Source organism: Penicillium cataractarum (genome assembly GCF_028827025.1).
Source record: "Penicillium cataractarum strain IBT 29864 chromosome Unknown utg000007l, whole genome shotgun sequence".
In the NCBI taxonomy this organism is placed as follows: Eukaryota; Fungi; Ascomycota; class Eurotiomycetes; order Eurotiales; family Aspergillaceae; genus Penicillium; species Penicillium cataractarum.
Window position 1 is genome coordinate 1,105,470 of NW_026622743.1, and position 15,725 is coordinate 1,121,194.

The following is a 15,725-nucleotide window of genomic DNA, read 5'->3' on the forward strand; positions in this document are numbered from 1 at the left end:
AAGTGAAGTATGCCATATCTTAGACCCTTCTTTAGTATTTCTTTCTCAATTTAAGGCCTATGAGAAGCCGTGGGTGGAAATATTCCTAGCTGTAAACAAAGATTCTGTTAGACAAATATTTGTATTTCGTACTGAACTGGCTTACAACGGTTGCCTCGGCTCAGACAAACAACACCATCTGATTCCCCGATGGATTATTCTCCAATTTGTGTAGGGTGGTCGATGGTCGGAAAATGCTCTGCTGAGTGCTGGCAGGGTTTTCTTTTAATTTTTGCCGAAGTTGCGTTCTCAACGATTATCACCCACCGCCCCCAAACCGGCCCCATTTGAAAGCCAAGTAACTAACTAGTTAGTTACATACTGTAGCTGACATCGACATTCGAATGGCCCACATCGACATTTGAGTGGGTCGCGCTAAGCCCATTTTCCGGTGATTAGTTTTCAGCTGTTCCAAATCGAGTAATTGCACTTTTACGACATATTTATCAGGATATTTTTATGTTTTAAAGGAAGTTGTATGTACGTTTGGACCTCGGCCGGAATCCGAAAGTTAGATTGGAAAGAACGACTATTCTTGGGGTACAACTGGGAGTAGAAGCCGTGAGCTTGTATTTCCTCCCGTGTAGATTGTTGTTTTCCCACCGAAGACTTCGATCGGTCGATCTTCTGAATGGGTGTGCAGCCAAGGACCGGACCCGCGAAGCCATCGTGGCGCAGAGTGGAGACTAGAAACGTCTCGCTCAAAGTCTTTGCCACTTATCTGTAGAGACAAGCGAAACCCGGCCGGGAGAATCACGCTTGTTGGCCATATCTCGATATCCAGCTCGCATATTTCTCCTGGCTGAAGAGGCAAGAGTTCTTTATGTGTATGATACGGCCGGTATGGAAGACTCCGCTCTGCATCCAAGGCTCGATGGGAGGCTCGGAGCCAGCCTTGGGCCAATGGTGTACGAGGGTCAACCGTGCCACGAAAGTCAACTTCTCGTCCCTCGGGGGAAAATGCTTGTAGGGTGACGAACAAATCCATGTCGACTGTCGAGGAAGAAGCAAATATCTTCGCTGCCAGGGGGCCCGTTATTTCCGTTTCCTTTTCGAGAGGCGCCGAGACAAAGTTGAGAGGTGTACCAAGTGCATCGAACGAGCTCGAGGCAGTAGACTCCGGTGCATCCCAGGAAAGACCTTCGTCACTCTGGGTGGCCACGAGAAAAATATCGGTCCATTGAGTTCGAGGGAGCGGCCAGGCTTCTTCTTTTCGCAATTCAAAACGATCCTCCTCAAAGGGTCGACGCAGTCGAAGCATGACAGGAGACTCGTCAATACATCCATTCTCTTCACCTTTCAGGAAATAATCCAGAAACCGTTTCTGGATATCTATGCCCTGTTGAAGGTAAAACCATTCTTCATGCCGACCAGGGTGGCATTCCAACCATTTGTGTTTGGAGGCAGCGCACATGAACGCCTCGTAATTGCCGCGTGGATGCAATCCGAACCCAGCCAAGTTGGCTGCACTAAGGAAAGGCACAGTGACCTTCTCCCAATCGGGGGATCGCCCTTGGTAGAACTCGTCCTCCAGTGGGTGCTCAAGGATGCTTTTGACGATGTCCAGTCGATTTTCCACCAGCTGTTCCCGGGTTAAGAGCTTAGAATCTGCCCCAGTAGAGCTAGCATTGAGCCAGGGATCCTTTGGACCATCGGGATTTCCATGTTGCAGAGTCAAGACTTGGCGAGGATACCAGGTTTCCAGAAACCCATTGCAGAAGATTCCGCCATGACGAGCAAGGTCACGATAGAAGTTACCTGCGCCCTCCCACGGTATCATCGCGGCAAGATGGGGGGACTAGATAGGTTAATGCAAGGCACCGGGACAGGAGAAAGTTCGGATGGCCAAAATAGAGTCGATAAGGCTTTGGGATAACATACTTGAGAGTAGCCACCGTCCACTGGGTGATAGCATAATAGGAGATTCCGTTTAGACCGACCTTTCCATTGCTCCAGGGCTGTGAGCCAGCCCACTCAATCGCATTATAGTAGTCATGGGCCTCTCGCGCGGATAAGATATCCAGATATCCTGGAGATCTACCACTTCCCCTCGAGTCAACCCGCACGACAGCATAGCCCCAAGGGACCCAGGTTTCGGGATCAACCGTTTCCCAGGTCATGAAAGACCGGGTCGATCCAGGCAAGATATCAGGATGGGTAGTTACTAACCAGTCCCATTGCGAAGCGTAACCATCCTTGTACTCAACGCCCTTTCCATATGGACCTAAAGTCATGATAACGGGCACATGCTCCTTATCACGGGGCCGGAAAACATCAGCGCGCAAAGTCACATCATCAGAAACAATAGGCACATCTCGCTCAATGATCATTGAATCCATAATGTAAGATGGGAGAGATAGAGGGAATGCCAAGTATGTCCACTGTTGGCAGCAAGAAGCGGTGCGACTGATAAATCAGGAAGTGCTAGGTGCGTGGCTTTAATCAAATTATGGGCAATAGGGTTGGATATACCGACACCTATCCCGATCGCGCCGGTAAATGAGCCACAATTTCCCGAGTGTTGGAAAATTGGGCGCTTTCGGGAATCGGAGTACTACTACATCTCGGAATGTTGTTCTGTGAGCATTCAATGAGATTCTATTGGGAGATCTACTTAGCTGAAGAGTGACCTCATCACCATAGTGTCCTTGGTTTAATCGAGATTCACCTGCGCCCATGTATTATATAGTTTTTGTGCTCTCTAGCCAGCTCAGCAATCACATTGATTTCACTTGACAGGTGGATATTCTCATCGCTGTTCCTAAGATGGAATCATGGGTAGATTCAGAGCCATCTGGCTTCTCTCTATCTAACCTCCCTCTGGGTATTTTTTCCACTGAGCTACTGTCCCCTAGGATCGGCGTGGCCATTGGGAAATACGTGTTGGATTTCAAGTCCTTCGTAATGGAAGGTTTGCTCGCCCATTTGAACATTGACTGGTCTCAAGTCGACTTCGCCACTCTGAACGACTACGCAGCCCTCGGCCGGAGCAGGCATCGCACAATACGCAAGTTCCTCCAAGAACTACTGATTTCGGACACCCGATATGGAAGTTTGCTGAGGGACCACCCTCAACGACGTCAATCCCTGCTCGTTCTTCGAGCTTCGGCGACGATGCACCTACCAATGCGGGTTGGAGACTACACTGATTTCTTTGTTGGAATAAATCATGCACGAAACGTTCGTTCTGGAGGATTTCCTGGGATCCTTAAGCAATTCTTACTAACATAGCCAACAATAGTGCAACAAATTGTTCAGGGGGGATGCTACACTCGCCGCCAGCTATACGGAGCAGCCAATAGGTTACCATGGGAGGGCATCATCTGTTGTCATTTCTGGTACACCAGTAAGACGACCAGTCGGCCAGTTTAATTTGGACGGCCAGGTATTCTTCGGCCCGACGAGAAAGATGGATTTCGAGGTTGAATTTGCGGCATTCATCTCGAAGCCCAATACCCTCGGAGAACCTATTGGTGTAGAGGCTGCTGAAGAGCATATATTCGGCTATGTAATCCTCAATGATTGGTCGAGCCGTGATATACAGCAACGGGAAGCCTTCCCTTTGGGGCCCTTCAATGCTAAGAATTTTGGCACCACCATCAGCCCTTGGGTCATACAGCCTGATGCTTTGATTCCCTACAAGACGAAGCCGATATCTACGGTAGGTTTCTCTTGAAAGACGCAGATTTTCTCTAGCACAAACTAAAAATTTTCCAGGGATCCGAATTACCCAAATATCTCGTGGAAAGGTCCTCAAATAGCGTTCATGACATCGTGGTGGATGTCACTATTAAGAGTAAGCTGCTTTTCAACCGGAAATTGTAAATCTCTGACACCATTTTCTTAGGGGGCTCTCAGGATTTCCAGCTATCGAAATGCAATTTCAAGAATGTGATCTTCTCCTTTCCCCAAATGATCGCGCATCATACCGCAGGAGGGTGCCCGCTGCAGACCGGGGATCTTATTGCTACCGGCACAGTATCTGGTGAGACTGTGGATACGCTTGGCTGTTTGCTCGAAATAACCAAAAATGGTATGGAGCCATATCAAATCTTTAACAACGACACTGGCAGTACACTTGAGATGGGCTGGCTGCATGATGGTGATTGTATTGAGTTCCATGGGTATGCTGGTGACAGTAGCGATCCCGAACATATCAGCTTCGGCTCTTGTACAGGGCTCATTTTGCCTTCGCTAGTTACCAGTTTAGAGAAGCTTTAGAAGCGTTTTAATATCTTGCAAGTCGCATCCGCTTTTCTCTTTGTGCCGAATGCAATTTCTTGAAGGGTATACCTTAGCCTCGCTGCCCTTCATTGCTCCAACCGCCCCGGACTGTGACACACAACTCTCTAGAATTTTGATGCAATGCAACAATGTTATTCATCAAGTTTCATGTACTTATTATGTATATCTGTTCCAGGTGTAGATGTTTCTAATGGATGAGGTAGATACCTCAGATGTATACAGGTGGTTGATGGAAAGCATGCTTCCAGGTTCATACTCTTGGATTTACGCGTACGCAAAAATATATTTCCGCATTTGAAGACCATGCAGCAGCATCTGTAGAGAAGAAGCACATAATTACTCGATTGCAATTAATTTCAACACATATTCTAGCCTCTTGGATAGTTTCAAATCCTACAAACTGAAATAAAAATAAGTTTAAATGGTTATATCCACGATTAGAATATACGATCCTACAAATTGGCAGTTCCGGTGTGATGATAATAAGAATTAAGCGAAAGCCATGATATATCCATAGTTTGGCTCGAAAAACAAGAAATGGGATAATAACTCAGCTGGGAGAGTGCACGACTGAAGAACAACTTCAGTTTCTGCTATCGTGAAGTCGCCAGTTCGATCCTGGCTTGTCCCATTTTCTTTTTTCTCTGCATTCTGTTTTTGGCCGTGGCGGTGATCCGGTTCCCTAACCAAGATAATAATGGATGGGCCTTAAGTTTTTACTACCCTGGCTTTTCTTAAATAATGTTGGTTGTCGTTATAGTTAGATATCTTACTTTTTTCGAACGAAATCAAGATGTATAGGATATAGACCTAAGTCTAGCTAATTCTTCTAAACTATGCTAGTTTAGGTGACCCGTGTGGAGACCGTCTAACTAATACTCGGGCAGAGTTATGAGTTTAATAAGCCTTATTGTATTCTAACTAACTATCCTTAAGTTTATGGTATTAGTTAATTAACTCTTAACTAATAGCTTATGTGTACATACCGTAATTACCCAAAAAATATAAAGCACTACTAAAGTCAATCCATAATGCTCTTCCCTAGTTAATAACCTCTTTAGCTAAGCTAAGATTAAACGGCGACGGCCCCACTAACGTGGTAAAAAAGATTGCATAGCAAAAAAGAATGGGACAAGCCAGGATCGAACTGGCGACTTCACGATAGCAGAAACTGAAGTTGTTCTTCAGTCGTGCACTCTCCCAGCTGAGTTATTATCCCATTTCTTGATTATGGAACTCAATTTTGCAATAATGAACCTAGCCTCAAAATCTACCACTTTTCTACCCCCGAGTCCCCCGCCGGAGAACACAAACAACCCTATGATAATATCCCGTCAACTAACAGGAAATTAATACCTCTAATCAGTGGTATTTACGAAGATAAATAATACAAAATATATCCAATAGTCACTAACTATATGAGAGTCCTCCTATAGGGCAACCAAATCCTGCTAGTTTACGCCTCCGTGTTTAAATAGTCTTAGATGGACTGGAGACACCTAATGACCAGAAATGCACAGTGTAAAAATGATTCGCAGGTAAGCAGTCAGAAGATTTGCGTAAGTGGGATATGGAAAAGTGCAAAAATAAGCAACATCACACAACGCAATGGGGTTCCTTCGGCAGTTGAATGAATACTGATCTTCAAGATTGCTGAATAGAATTCTCGTACCAAAAGAGCCATGTAGAAGATAATATGTGTTTATTGACTTACGTATCTTCACGGCCAATCTATGTTTCTTCTTGCTCAATTTCATGCCGCCTCGACTCGGATACGATCTCCCAGAGAGGCGGTTCAAGGACAAGGTGCTGAGATATTAATTAGGACATGGCAAAAAGCAGACCTGGAGGGAGACTAGACAGACTTGATGATAACAGGTTGCAAAATACGTAGTGAGATTCAGCCTAAGAGTGGGGCACTACGTGCTATGACTTCGGAACAAGAATTCTTAAAACAGATATCGCTACATTCTCTATCAATTACACATCAAACTCGTAATTCTTCCTCAGGACTTCAGCTCACTTGCGCTTAGGCATGTAGGGAGCTGGGCCCAAAAATGTGATCTTGGGAGTTGTTGTATCCTCCGTACTAGTGGACTGCATGCTGGATTGGCGCGAAGAGCTCACTCCTGCTCGAGGACGCTGTTGTGGTGGGGTTTGCACCTATCGCTTTGTTAGTCTCTGCATTGAAATAATAATAATAATAATAACGACGATGATGGCTTTGTTACCTTTGGGTCAAGGTTTGAAGGTCCTTTGTCAGTATGAGCCCAGATGCTGGTTTCCATACCCCCAGAAATAGCCCGAGATTGCTTCTCAGGCGGCTGTTGTGACGACCTGGGTCCCGTTGATGACGACGATCCCTTTGCGGAGCTCTCGTTTAAAGTGTTGGAGCTACTTTGAATCAACGTAGGCCGCTGAGCCCTGGCCACCACTGGGCCAAGCCCTGGAGCAACCCGCGGAGCCTTGGAAATGGCCAAGGCTGAGTTTTCCTCAGATGTGGTATCGGCCTGGAAATCGAAATCGTCAGCTGTATCATTCAATATGTTTTGAGTGCATGCGAAGCCGTCGTTTGGGGTGGGGAATTCAAGCAAAGCCCCAGGGCTGTGTATGCAAGCGATGGGGAGGGGGGGCCGAACGCCGAATACCTTTACCTTGTCCATAGGAGCCGCAAAGATAGAACCCTCCATCAACCCGAGGATTGGCTTGGGGGTAGTCTTTACGATGGCTTCCTTCGTTGGGGTCAGGTCATCATCCATATCAATGAGCGACATGGGCTCTTTCGAGGGGTTCTGAGGCGCTCTAGGCTCAGAAAGTCGTAGAGATTCAAACTGCATGCCCGGTATGTCGGAAGCAAGAGCCGTCTTCCTGGGTGAGAGGAGTGACGCATCGATTCTGCGCTGTTTCTTCTCGTCGGAGGAGTCAGTGGCACTGGCAGAAGCACTTCGCTGTGGAGTGCGGTAGTTATCAAAGCTACCAGTTTTGCTGACCTGATCTGTCTCACGCTTTGCAGATGTGCCATCAGTCTTTGGCATTTCAATGTTCTGCACCTGCTTTGGCCTGGGGGTACTTGGCCCTGCCATTGGCAACGGGGGCCGCTCGTCCTGGCTCATTGCAGAAGGGAGCGGAGGCGTGGCCATCTCGAGAAGTTGCATCTCTTCTTGGCCTTGTCTTAGGGGTTCCAAGGCCATTTCCTGGTTACTTAAACGTTCAGCAACTCTTCTTGAGATGGCATTGCGGTCCAGATCCTTGAACTCTGTTAGTACTTGTAAAGGATCCGTGGGTTGACCGTGTGGCCCTGCGCGTTCCTGCATTCGTTCAGAACAGTTCTCGATCATCTGCAAGATTTCTTCGACGAAATATTCTGTTTTTTTGTTAGATAAGTATCTGAAATAGTTTGGGATTGGGGTAATTCGAACCTTGCAACTGAGACCTCCGTTCTCCGGACGCAGATTCGTCACCTGTGGGAAAAGTGATTCCCGTGAGATCTTTCACCATGTCCGGGCTAAGCAACAAGTTGCGGAGCTGAACCTGAACGCTCTCTTGAGCATCCTGGTCAAATTCCAAAAGAACCGGGGCTTTTTTCTTGCCCTTGCTCTCTTCCTGTTGCTCACCAGCAGTCTTGGAACGAGCTGCCTTTTCACGGCTGCTGAAAGCAGCAGTCTTCTCAAAAGGCACAATACGACGAGCAGAACTCTGAGATCCCGACCTATTCTTCGTGGCACTTCCAGCTGGAGTGGAAGATGCCGAAATTGCATAAATCGAATCATCAAGTGCCGATCTCGCAACAGGCTTTGGACTCGGGGCTGGATTTGCAGTGATGCCCCGCTTTGAAGTCATGGCAGGTTTTGGAGCCGTCGCTGTCTTTGGAGCCATCAGAGTCTTTGGAATTGTGATAGCCCTTTGAGGCTGGCGTGTCGGTGTCGTTGCCGAGCCTGTAGATGGGCTAGACGGTGCCCTGATTGAGGCCATGAAATCGTCAGGGGGAGCCAGTCGCGCAGCATAATCCTCACTGGGTGAGCAAAAAGTCAGTTTACAGACATAATGGACACTGCTGGTTCCTATCAGTGTTCACTCACATCGGTTGGGATCTTCTCGGCCTGGTTTCCGGCACTCTAGCCCTGAAGCTGGCATGGCTGACTCTATTGCCGGGGCCACGATGAACAGCCTGTCCTCGGAAGGGACGAGAGCTTGGCTCTCCGGGGTTGTTGATGTCAAGCGCAGGGTCTTGCCTGGTGGGGAAGTCATCAAAAGTGCGGCTATACCCACCAACATGGGTAGCATTCCTTGTATCTGGTTTAGCAATGCTTGTTTTCATGGGAGGGATTCCTATTCTTACCGACTGGGGGAAATCTGGTGGCGCGATCTGGTGCCGATGATACCACCACCACGGCCAGAGGATGGTCTGGGGTATGGGTGGTTGCTTGATACATGGCTAACGGATCTTGCCCGTGCGTGCCCACCTACACGTTGTCGGGTAAGTTCAGATTCACGTAGCGCTGTCTGCGTTGCACTAAGCTGGGCACGGTGAGTCTGGCCTTGCATCAGATCGTCTAGCTGCTCCCTAGTGCCCGTGTCGGTCACAGTCGTATGGAAGCCTAGAAAATTCCCTTAGTCAGTGCTCTTTGCTGAAAAAGGGATTTTCATCGTGAAACATACTTGTCCACGCGTCCAAGGAGCCCCTGTTCCGTTCAGCTCGCTGGTTCTCAACCGAACCAGCAATGTTCGAGGGCCGGCGCATTTCGATGGTTTCCATGTCAGCCTGAACACGTCGCCGAGTGTCATCCGCAGTCGATATATGTTCACGGCGAGCGGTGCCCAGATCGGCCTATGAAGGCAGTACAATCAAGTCAGTTCTCAGCGAGTCCATGCCAGGCCAGGAGGACTGGAAATATCAAATGCTGGGTGGGATGCTCTCACCATTTGCAATGCGTTGAGGCGGTCTGCCTCGGCGGGTTTAGGCTCGGGAGCCATGGTGAGTGAGTGAGTCGGAGCAGATGTAGGGAAAAAGGAAAATTGAGCACAGAGAATGTGATGGAGACCAGGAGGGGTGTCGATGGAGGGACAAGCTCCGCGTGAGGCCCTCACCGGCAGATAGCCAGGATTCCACCAACGGAGCAAGTCGAGGTTTCTTGGTATCTGGGCGCTAGGAGAAGATCAATGGGCAGTCGTTGGAACAGCGACTGAGAGTGATACGAAGCGATTGAGGTTGGAAAAAGGGAGTAGAGGGAGAAGGTCGAGAAAAGAAGGTGAGAGAAGGATGGAGGATAAACAAAACAACGCGAGCCAGACGTGTTTGTGATTGCCAAACTCGCAGCAGTCATAACAGGCGTTGGTGGTAGCTTCCCGTTTGAGAAAGTCACTACGCACGGGGTTGTACCTCTGGCGCAGGAGGACTTTCTCTATTGTCTTGTAAAAACAATTATCCCGGTAGATAGTGACACGAAACGAATTCGGCAGAGGAAGAATCTAGAAAAAGCGTCATCTTGAAATATAGACTCTCTTTGTAACTGGGGCAATGTATGTACAAAGTGATGCAGCCAGCGGAAAAAAAAGATGGATTCTATAGATAAACGCTAAACGACAGCAGTAAAAAGTGGCACTAGGAAGCACTGCAGGAGCGACCTTCGCCATCATCTAGACAAAGAAGATTAGCTTGTGCCGATAATCATGGAATACCTTCCATGAAGGACGTAGGGAACCTACTTCGAATGATCTTGGCAACCGCCTGGACGACACTGACGCCCATGACTACAAGTCCAAACCCAACACATACATAAGCCGGTATCTTCTCCCGCCGCGATGCACTGCTGAGCTTGATGTAGCAAAGGGGAGGGAAAATGTATGCCAGAGCCGCTGCGCTGGTTGCTCCAATCAGCTCGAAAACACTGCCAAGATCACAGGTTATCAATGCCAACGCCATCGAGGTCAGAACGAGGGCCGTCGTAAAGATCAGATGCCGGTGGGGGTTGTATGGCTCATCGGGGAAGTAGTAGGTTGTCATCACGGAGCGACAGACGAAGGCCTCGAGCGGAAGGGTAGTCAGCATGTTCAATCCAAAACAACTGGTGTATGTCAGCATTGGAAAACACGGGCAAGCAAATACTACGGTCGGTGTCTTACAATCGGGCAATGTTGACCAAGATATTATCCGACGGGAAATTGTTGAGCACGTTTCCTTGTGTTTTCGAGCCAAAGGAGAGGAAGCCTGCAATACCCATGGCTAGACACATGACCAGAGATACTCCGGTAGAGTAATGGGTCACTGTTGCAAAGCGATCGAGTGTTGGTTTCTTCAATGACCCGTAGATCAGAAGACTGTTATGGTCTGGCAAGAGAGTCAGTACTCAGTTTTCCCCAAGGGTTACGGACAACATACGACAAACAAATGCTGTAGAGGACTCCATATTAGCAAATGATCAATGCAAGTTTTCAAACCAAGTGACATACCAAAGGATATCACACCCACGGCTTGGAAGAACCCTGAGTTGAAGATAAGGTGACTCTTGATCTCCCCACGCGAGTCTGCCGGGACACGGAAGCCCTGCGTGATGACCGTCACCACGATTACTATCATGCTGACCAGCGCCAATGCAGACGCTTTGGCCAACTACGAATTCGTAAGCATTGGGTTTTCATATAATAAGAGGAGACAATCTCACCTTAGCAATATCTCTGTAAAGCGAGAGTGGATAAGAGACACCGAGAACGAAGATGACAATGACAGCCCGACGATCAGTAAGCAGCCAAAGGAAGGACATTTCTCGAAGGGAGGGGAACAGCGCGCCCAGTACATGCGGAATCGTATCGCCGACGATGATACAAAAGGCAACCATACCGCCGAATGCAAAGGCCCATTGCGCGATGGAAATTGCTATGAGGCCGCTTCTTCCAAAGCAATACTGCATAGTAGCTTGGAAAGAGTCCGCCCCACTCATTTTGGAGTTGACGACGATCAGGCGGATCGTCCAGTCCACCGTCACAGTCAATGCCGTTAACAGCAATATGCCCATGGTCATACCGGCTTGGCGAAGTGCATAGGGCTGCCCAATGATTCCTGCCCCAATAATACTGTTTGCCATGTTCATGAACGCCATCTTCATGCCACTCCTCGGGCGCGCGCTCTCCAGATGTTCCTCGGGGAAGAAGTCGTCCGATGTAGCGAGTGTCACACTCGGGGCCTCGATATTGGTGAGCAGGGGGACTGTCTGCCCTGTGTTCCGTACCCTCGACCTGCCTTGTTCGCCGAGCTCGTAGTCTTCGTCGTCTAACCATGGCGCATCGCTGTCGGAGCTGCCGGCTCGCCCATTCGAATAGTGATCGTCGTCCTCATCTTCCTCCTCCAAGTCAAAATGGACTCTGTTTGTTGTACGAGGTGCGCGACGCTGTCCATCAGGAGTGGGATGTGATAGTGAGGATTGGCGCTGCGTATCTGATCGGGCGCTGCTTGCAGGCACTGGGGGTGAGCCGGTCGAGGCGGAATGAACTATGAGATCATCTTCGTCTTCTGTGGGAGAGGATAGTAGAGACTGAGATTCATGCTCATGCTGGCCATTCCGGCCAGTCAGGAGGTCATTGTCTCCTTCATCTCCGGGCATCGTTGACCTTGAAGCTCAAGATGAATGAATCCGGATGTTCTTGAGGCCAACGTATGGGGGTTGCACGTGATGCTTATCGATAAGAGCTCTTTGTTGATCGCCGCTCCACGCGACGATTTCCACCGGCTCGTGCTGTGGAGGCGAATTACGCAGGATGAGATCATCGAGCAGAAGTTCTGGGGCGGTAAAGGGTTTAGGGTTTAATTGAAAAGATGAATTGATAGATAAATACCCCCTCTAGGGAGCTTTGTGGTCATAATGAGGGACGAGACAAGGAAATAGTTCATGTGTTAAATATAACTGGTGCCAAGACAACGGTGGATTCACAGTTCACAGAGCTCCAGCACTGAAGATGATAGCGGACTTTGACTTAAAGAGAGTTTACAAAGCGATGTCTATTGAGCCCTCGTTTAATGTGATAGACAATTCTAATTTAGACATACTTCAGAAAGGGACAATATCTATCCCAAGCTCTCTTATGTATGTCTCCAGCGTCATGTGCTTTGTGGTGCCTCAGGCCCATTTGGAACTTGGAACTAGAACAATCCATCAATCCTGCAGTTCCTCTGTGCCCTCAATCTGATCAATCACTCTTGTCATCTCTTCATTTGATTGGGAAATCCATTGGATCTTGAAGAGACTGGATCCGATGCAATCCCCTTGTCAACATGACCCGGCCAATTGACTTAGGGCACGCTCTGCTCCAAGCCACGGGCTCACTTCTACAACTACGATTCAGCGCAACAGCCAACTTCACTCAAGTCGCAATTGGAGCAAGTTCAAGCTCAAGCATCAAATTCAGCCACTGGGAAGATCTTAAGGCATTGTGGATTACAGAGGCTCCAGAGCTTAAGCTACGCATCTTTGTCGTTGTTGACCCTGCGACTGAGGCCGCAGGGCCCACATTCGCTGCAACTCTGGAGGAAGAGCTTTGCAACTCAAAGGTATGTTAAGAATAATATGACAGCTCTGGGAAGATGTGGTAGTCTCACAGCAATCGCATGCAGGTTTGGACCGATCTGGGATTCGACATTATCCACAAAAATCACACCAAAGTTGAGATCTCCACAGCCCCAGGAACCCATCGCCTTGAATTTGGCCTTTGCCGAAGAGACTCACTACTAGCCCCTGTCGATACCGGAAGACTCCCTCCGATCTTGCAGAATCCGCCGGAAGCCCACGTTCCTTCCGATGTCCCGACAGCGTGCCTGGCATCCATTGACCTACATCTGCAATATGCATACTGCAACGGCGTGCAACAAGAGGCGCAAATCGTGGAAACATTGAGACACAAACATGAAGATGAGACCGGGCTTCCATATGAATTTACCTCGATGCAATTTACTCATTCGACTGGAAAATTCGCAGTCGCGAGTTTTGTTTTGTCTACCATGGAAGACTCGGCTCTCTCATTCGACCGGCCTTTCAACGTGGGTAGGAGCACCTATATTGAGCCCGCAGGGCAAAAAACTATAATGGAGACGATTGAGCAAATTTATTTACAATTCTTGGAATTATTCGACTTTGGCCTCCAGAAGTTGATTCTCCCCGGCCTTATCAGAAACCATCACATCAAGGTGGTTGGTAAAAACAAACTTCAAAATCTGTCCGTACTTGCACCTGCAGTTTTTAATCCTGAATACCGAGAAGTGAGTACCAGCGCGCATGAAAGAGAAGATGGCCACTAAATTATGCCTAGGCAATGAAACAACGGGCTGCGTCGCTTTCCACAATCAGCAGGTCGCTCATGTCGATGCTCGAAAATAGCAGCCACCCTCTCATCCAGAGCAAACTGTCTGCTACATTGAGGGAGTCCACCGACCCAGAAGGATTCTTGACATCACGCACCTCGCGTCAAGACACACAAGAAAATACACTTACACAAAGCTTGGAGTCCACAATAAAGTCATCGTTATGGGGCATTGCGCAGCATGGGCTCTCCAAGGTCAAAGCCTCCAAAAGATCCGGATCATTCTTCGAGTTGGATTGCCTACCAGGAAAGTCATCCATCCCTACAGACGACGATATTATTCTGCCGAAACCCCCAGAGAAAGAATTGGACCCAGATAGCGAGATGCTGGGTCTGGACAATGATACCAACCTGCCTCCCATATTGAATACGTCTCGGGCATTGGAAGAGCTGCTCTCTGAAGGCAGCAGTATGCTTAGTTTTGGGGACCTTCATGATCCAACCCAGACAGCTCAAATGACCCAAACAACTCAGACATCCATTGAGAGCTTTCCCCAGCCCTCCGAATGCCTGCCTTGTAATCTGGATGATCTTGATATTCTCCTTTCAGATGAGATTTTGATGGATGAGGTCTATGATGCGGGGGTGTCTTTTGAGGAAATGGACTTGTCTTAGACTCTATACGTCATGATGGCCTGCGTTATGCTTGTGCATAGGCTACATTCTCATATATGATTACAACGTTGATTCTACTATTCAAAGAAATCCAACTTTACCACTTTCCGTAGCTTCTAGGACCTGTGACTACGAATTGAGAGATCCAAATCATGGAATGTGATATTGAAACACATCTTGAGTATGCCGTACACGCCATAAATGCAGATCGATACAGACCACGACCCTGAGATTGACATAGGCTGTAACGAATTAACAAGAAAACACGACAAATATGGCCCCTGGGAATCCTCTGCTGTAAACTGACTCCGCTCTCAACATATCTACTGCCTTGCATGCCATGAATCTAAATCAACACTAACAGCAACCGAAAGTCCCTGGCAAGGTCCATATGCGCCCAACTCTGACTTCACGTTGACATAAGGAGATAGAGCCTCGGGCTCACTGCAATGGAAGCACAGGACGCTCGATAGCAGCATCTTCGGACAGTTGATCGGGGACTCTGGCCCAGCGCTTGACGTTCAAGCGCTTGGCAGTCTTCTGAATTCCACGGCCGGGCTTGTACGCCTCGATAAACATTTCGTCAAGAATTCGAGACTTTAGTCCTGCGAATGAGCGGTCCTCCTCAACAATCTCAGGGTGGCTCCATCCCTGTAGCTTTCTGAGACAGCCTGCCATGGAGCCGGTCCGATGCTAGTGAGGAACGTCAGATATGAAACTGATGCCAGAAGTGTTGTAAAATGAAAGCTTACCTTGCCTTGGTTACAGTGGAGAACCAAAGGCTGATTGTTACGATCCATGAGTACATTCATGACTTTATTTACAGTCTGATCGGTTGTCTTGACGCAGACATCCTTGTTCGGGATGATGGGGATCAACAAGGCGCGGACGTTATTCGTGAGCATGAAGGCCTTCACGGGTGGGCTGTATTCTTCGTCGACGAATCGTCTGAGAAGATTGTTAGCGGATAGACATTGAAAAATTACCCGATAGACTTACACAATAGTTTTAACCCCCAGAGCTTTAAAAATGTCCAGGTGTCCACTTTCCGGAAAGCTCGACCTGTAAATTCCTTGCACAACCTGTGCAAAGCGCTCTGGCACGTGAAGCTGCAAAGAGATTTGACCCTCTGGCTTTCCCTGCTCATGCTCAGAATGTCCTAACTCACAGTCAGTCACCAGACTAAGGTGCAGGAAGTTTTCCTTGGCCTGAGCCAGAAGATCGAGGTTACTTACCATGCTGGTTGTGCGGAGGGGCGGTTGGCACGCTGCTATGTCCCAGCCCCGTGATATGGTGAGCCTGGGGTTCATCCTTGTAGGCGGGATCCCGTTCCCGGATTTCGGGGAGAGTGGCCTCATAGAGGTGTGCAAAGATGACTGGGAAGCCTGTCTCCTGGACAGGGGAGGAACTGGTGCTCAGTGCCTTGGCCTCTTCGATAGTCGACGGTGAGGCCGACATATCGGATGGCCTGACACAGT

The 15,725-nt window shown here is 48.5% G+C and overlaps 6 protein-coding genes across 6 annotated transcripts; 2 read left to right on the forward strand and 4 right to left on the reverse strand.

Moving 5' to 3' along the window:
* Positions 1 to 568: 568 nt before the first annotated feature.
* On the reverse strand, positions 569 to 2,378 carry N7496_008044 (CocE/NonD family hydrolase; the record flags this gene model as incomplete). The annotated part of the gene is made up of 2 exons (XM_056700963.1): positions 569 to 1,837; positions 1,980 to 2,378. The coding sequence occupies 2 exons, from the start codon at positions 2,376 to 2,378 to the stop codon at positions 569 to 571; spliced, it is 1,668 nt and encodes a 555-aa protein (XP_056553026.1).
* A 427-nt stretch (positions 2,379 to 2,805) lies between these two features.
* N7496_008045 (uncharacterized protein) lies at positions 2,806 to 4,260 on the forward strand (the record flags this gene model as incomplete). The annotated part of the gene is made up of 4 exons (XM_056700964.1): positions 2,806 to 3,219; positions 3,281 to 3,700; positions 3,757 to 3,835; positions 3,887 to 4,260. The coding sequence occupies 4 exons, from the start codon at positions 2,806 to 2,808 to the stop codon at positions 4,258 to 4,260; spliced, it is 1,287 nt and encodes a 428-aa protein (XP_056553027.1).
* A 2,043-nt stretch (positions 4,261 to 6,303) lies between these two features.
* N7496_008046 (uncharacterized protein) lies at positions 6,304 to 9,258 on the reverse strand (the record flags this gene model as incomplete). Its single annotated transcript, XM_056700965.1, has 8 exons — positions 6,304 to 6,447; positions 6,516 to 6,794; positions 6,939 to 7,648; positions 7,704 to 8,296; positions 8,364 to 8,543; positions 8,624 to 8,882; positions 8,944 to 9,112; positions 9,205 to 9,258. The coding sequence occupies 8 exons, from the start codon at positions 9,256 to 9,258 to the stop codon at positions 6,304 to 6,306; spliced, it is 2,388 nt and encodes a 795-aa protein (XP_056553028.1).
* A 628-nt stretch (positions 9,259 to 9,886) lies between these two features.
* On the reverse strand, positions 9,887 to 11,882 carry N7496_008047 (putative amino acid transporter; the record flags this gene model as incomplete). The annotated part of the gene is made up of 6 exons (XM_056700966.1): positions 9,887 to 9,921; positions 9,991 to 10,349; positions 10,408 to 10,612; positions 10,664 to 10,675; positions 10,735 to 10,894; positions 10,947 to 11,882. 6 exons carry the CDS (start codon positions 11,880 to 11,882, stop codon positions 9,887 to 9,889), a joined length of 1,707 nt encoding a protein of 568 aa, XP_056553029.1.
* A 668-nt stretch (positions 11,883 to 12,550) lies between these two features.
* N7496_008048 (uncharacterized protein) lies at positions 12,551 to 14,247 on the forward strand (the record flags this gene model as incomplete). The annotated part of the gene is made up of 3 exons (XM_056700967.1): positions 12,551 to 12,826; positions 12,890 to 13,531; positions 13,582 to 14,247. The coding sequence occupies 3 exons, from the start codon at positions 12,551 to 12,553 to the stop codon at positions 14,245 to 14,247; spliced, it is 1,584 nt and encodes a 527-aa protein (XP_056553030.1).
* Positions 14,248 to 14,688: 441 nt separating this feature from the next.
* Positions 14,689 to 15,705, reverse strand: yphA (tyrosine phosphatase family protein; the record flags this gene model as incomplete). Its single annotated transcript, XM_056700968.1, has 4 exons — positions 14,689 to 14,940; positions 15,000 to 15,195; positions 15,247 to 15,406; positions 15,483 to 15,705. 4 exons carry the CDS (start codon positions 15,703 to 15,705, stop codon positions 14,689 to 14,691), a joined length of 831 nt encoding a protein of 276 aa, XP_056553031.1.
* Between the last annotated feature and the right edge of the window lie 20 nt (positions 15,706 to 15,725).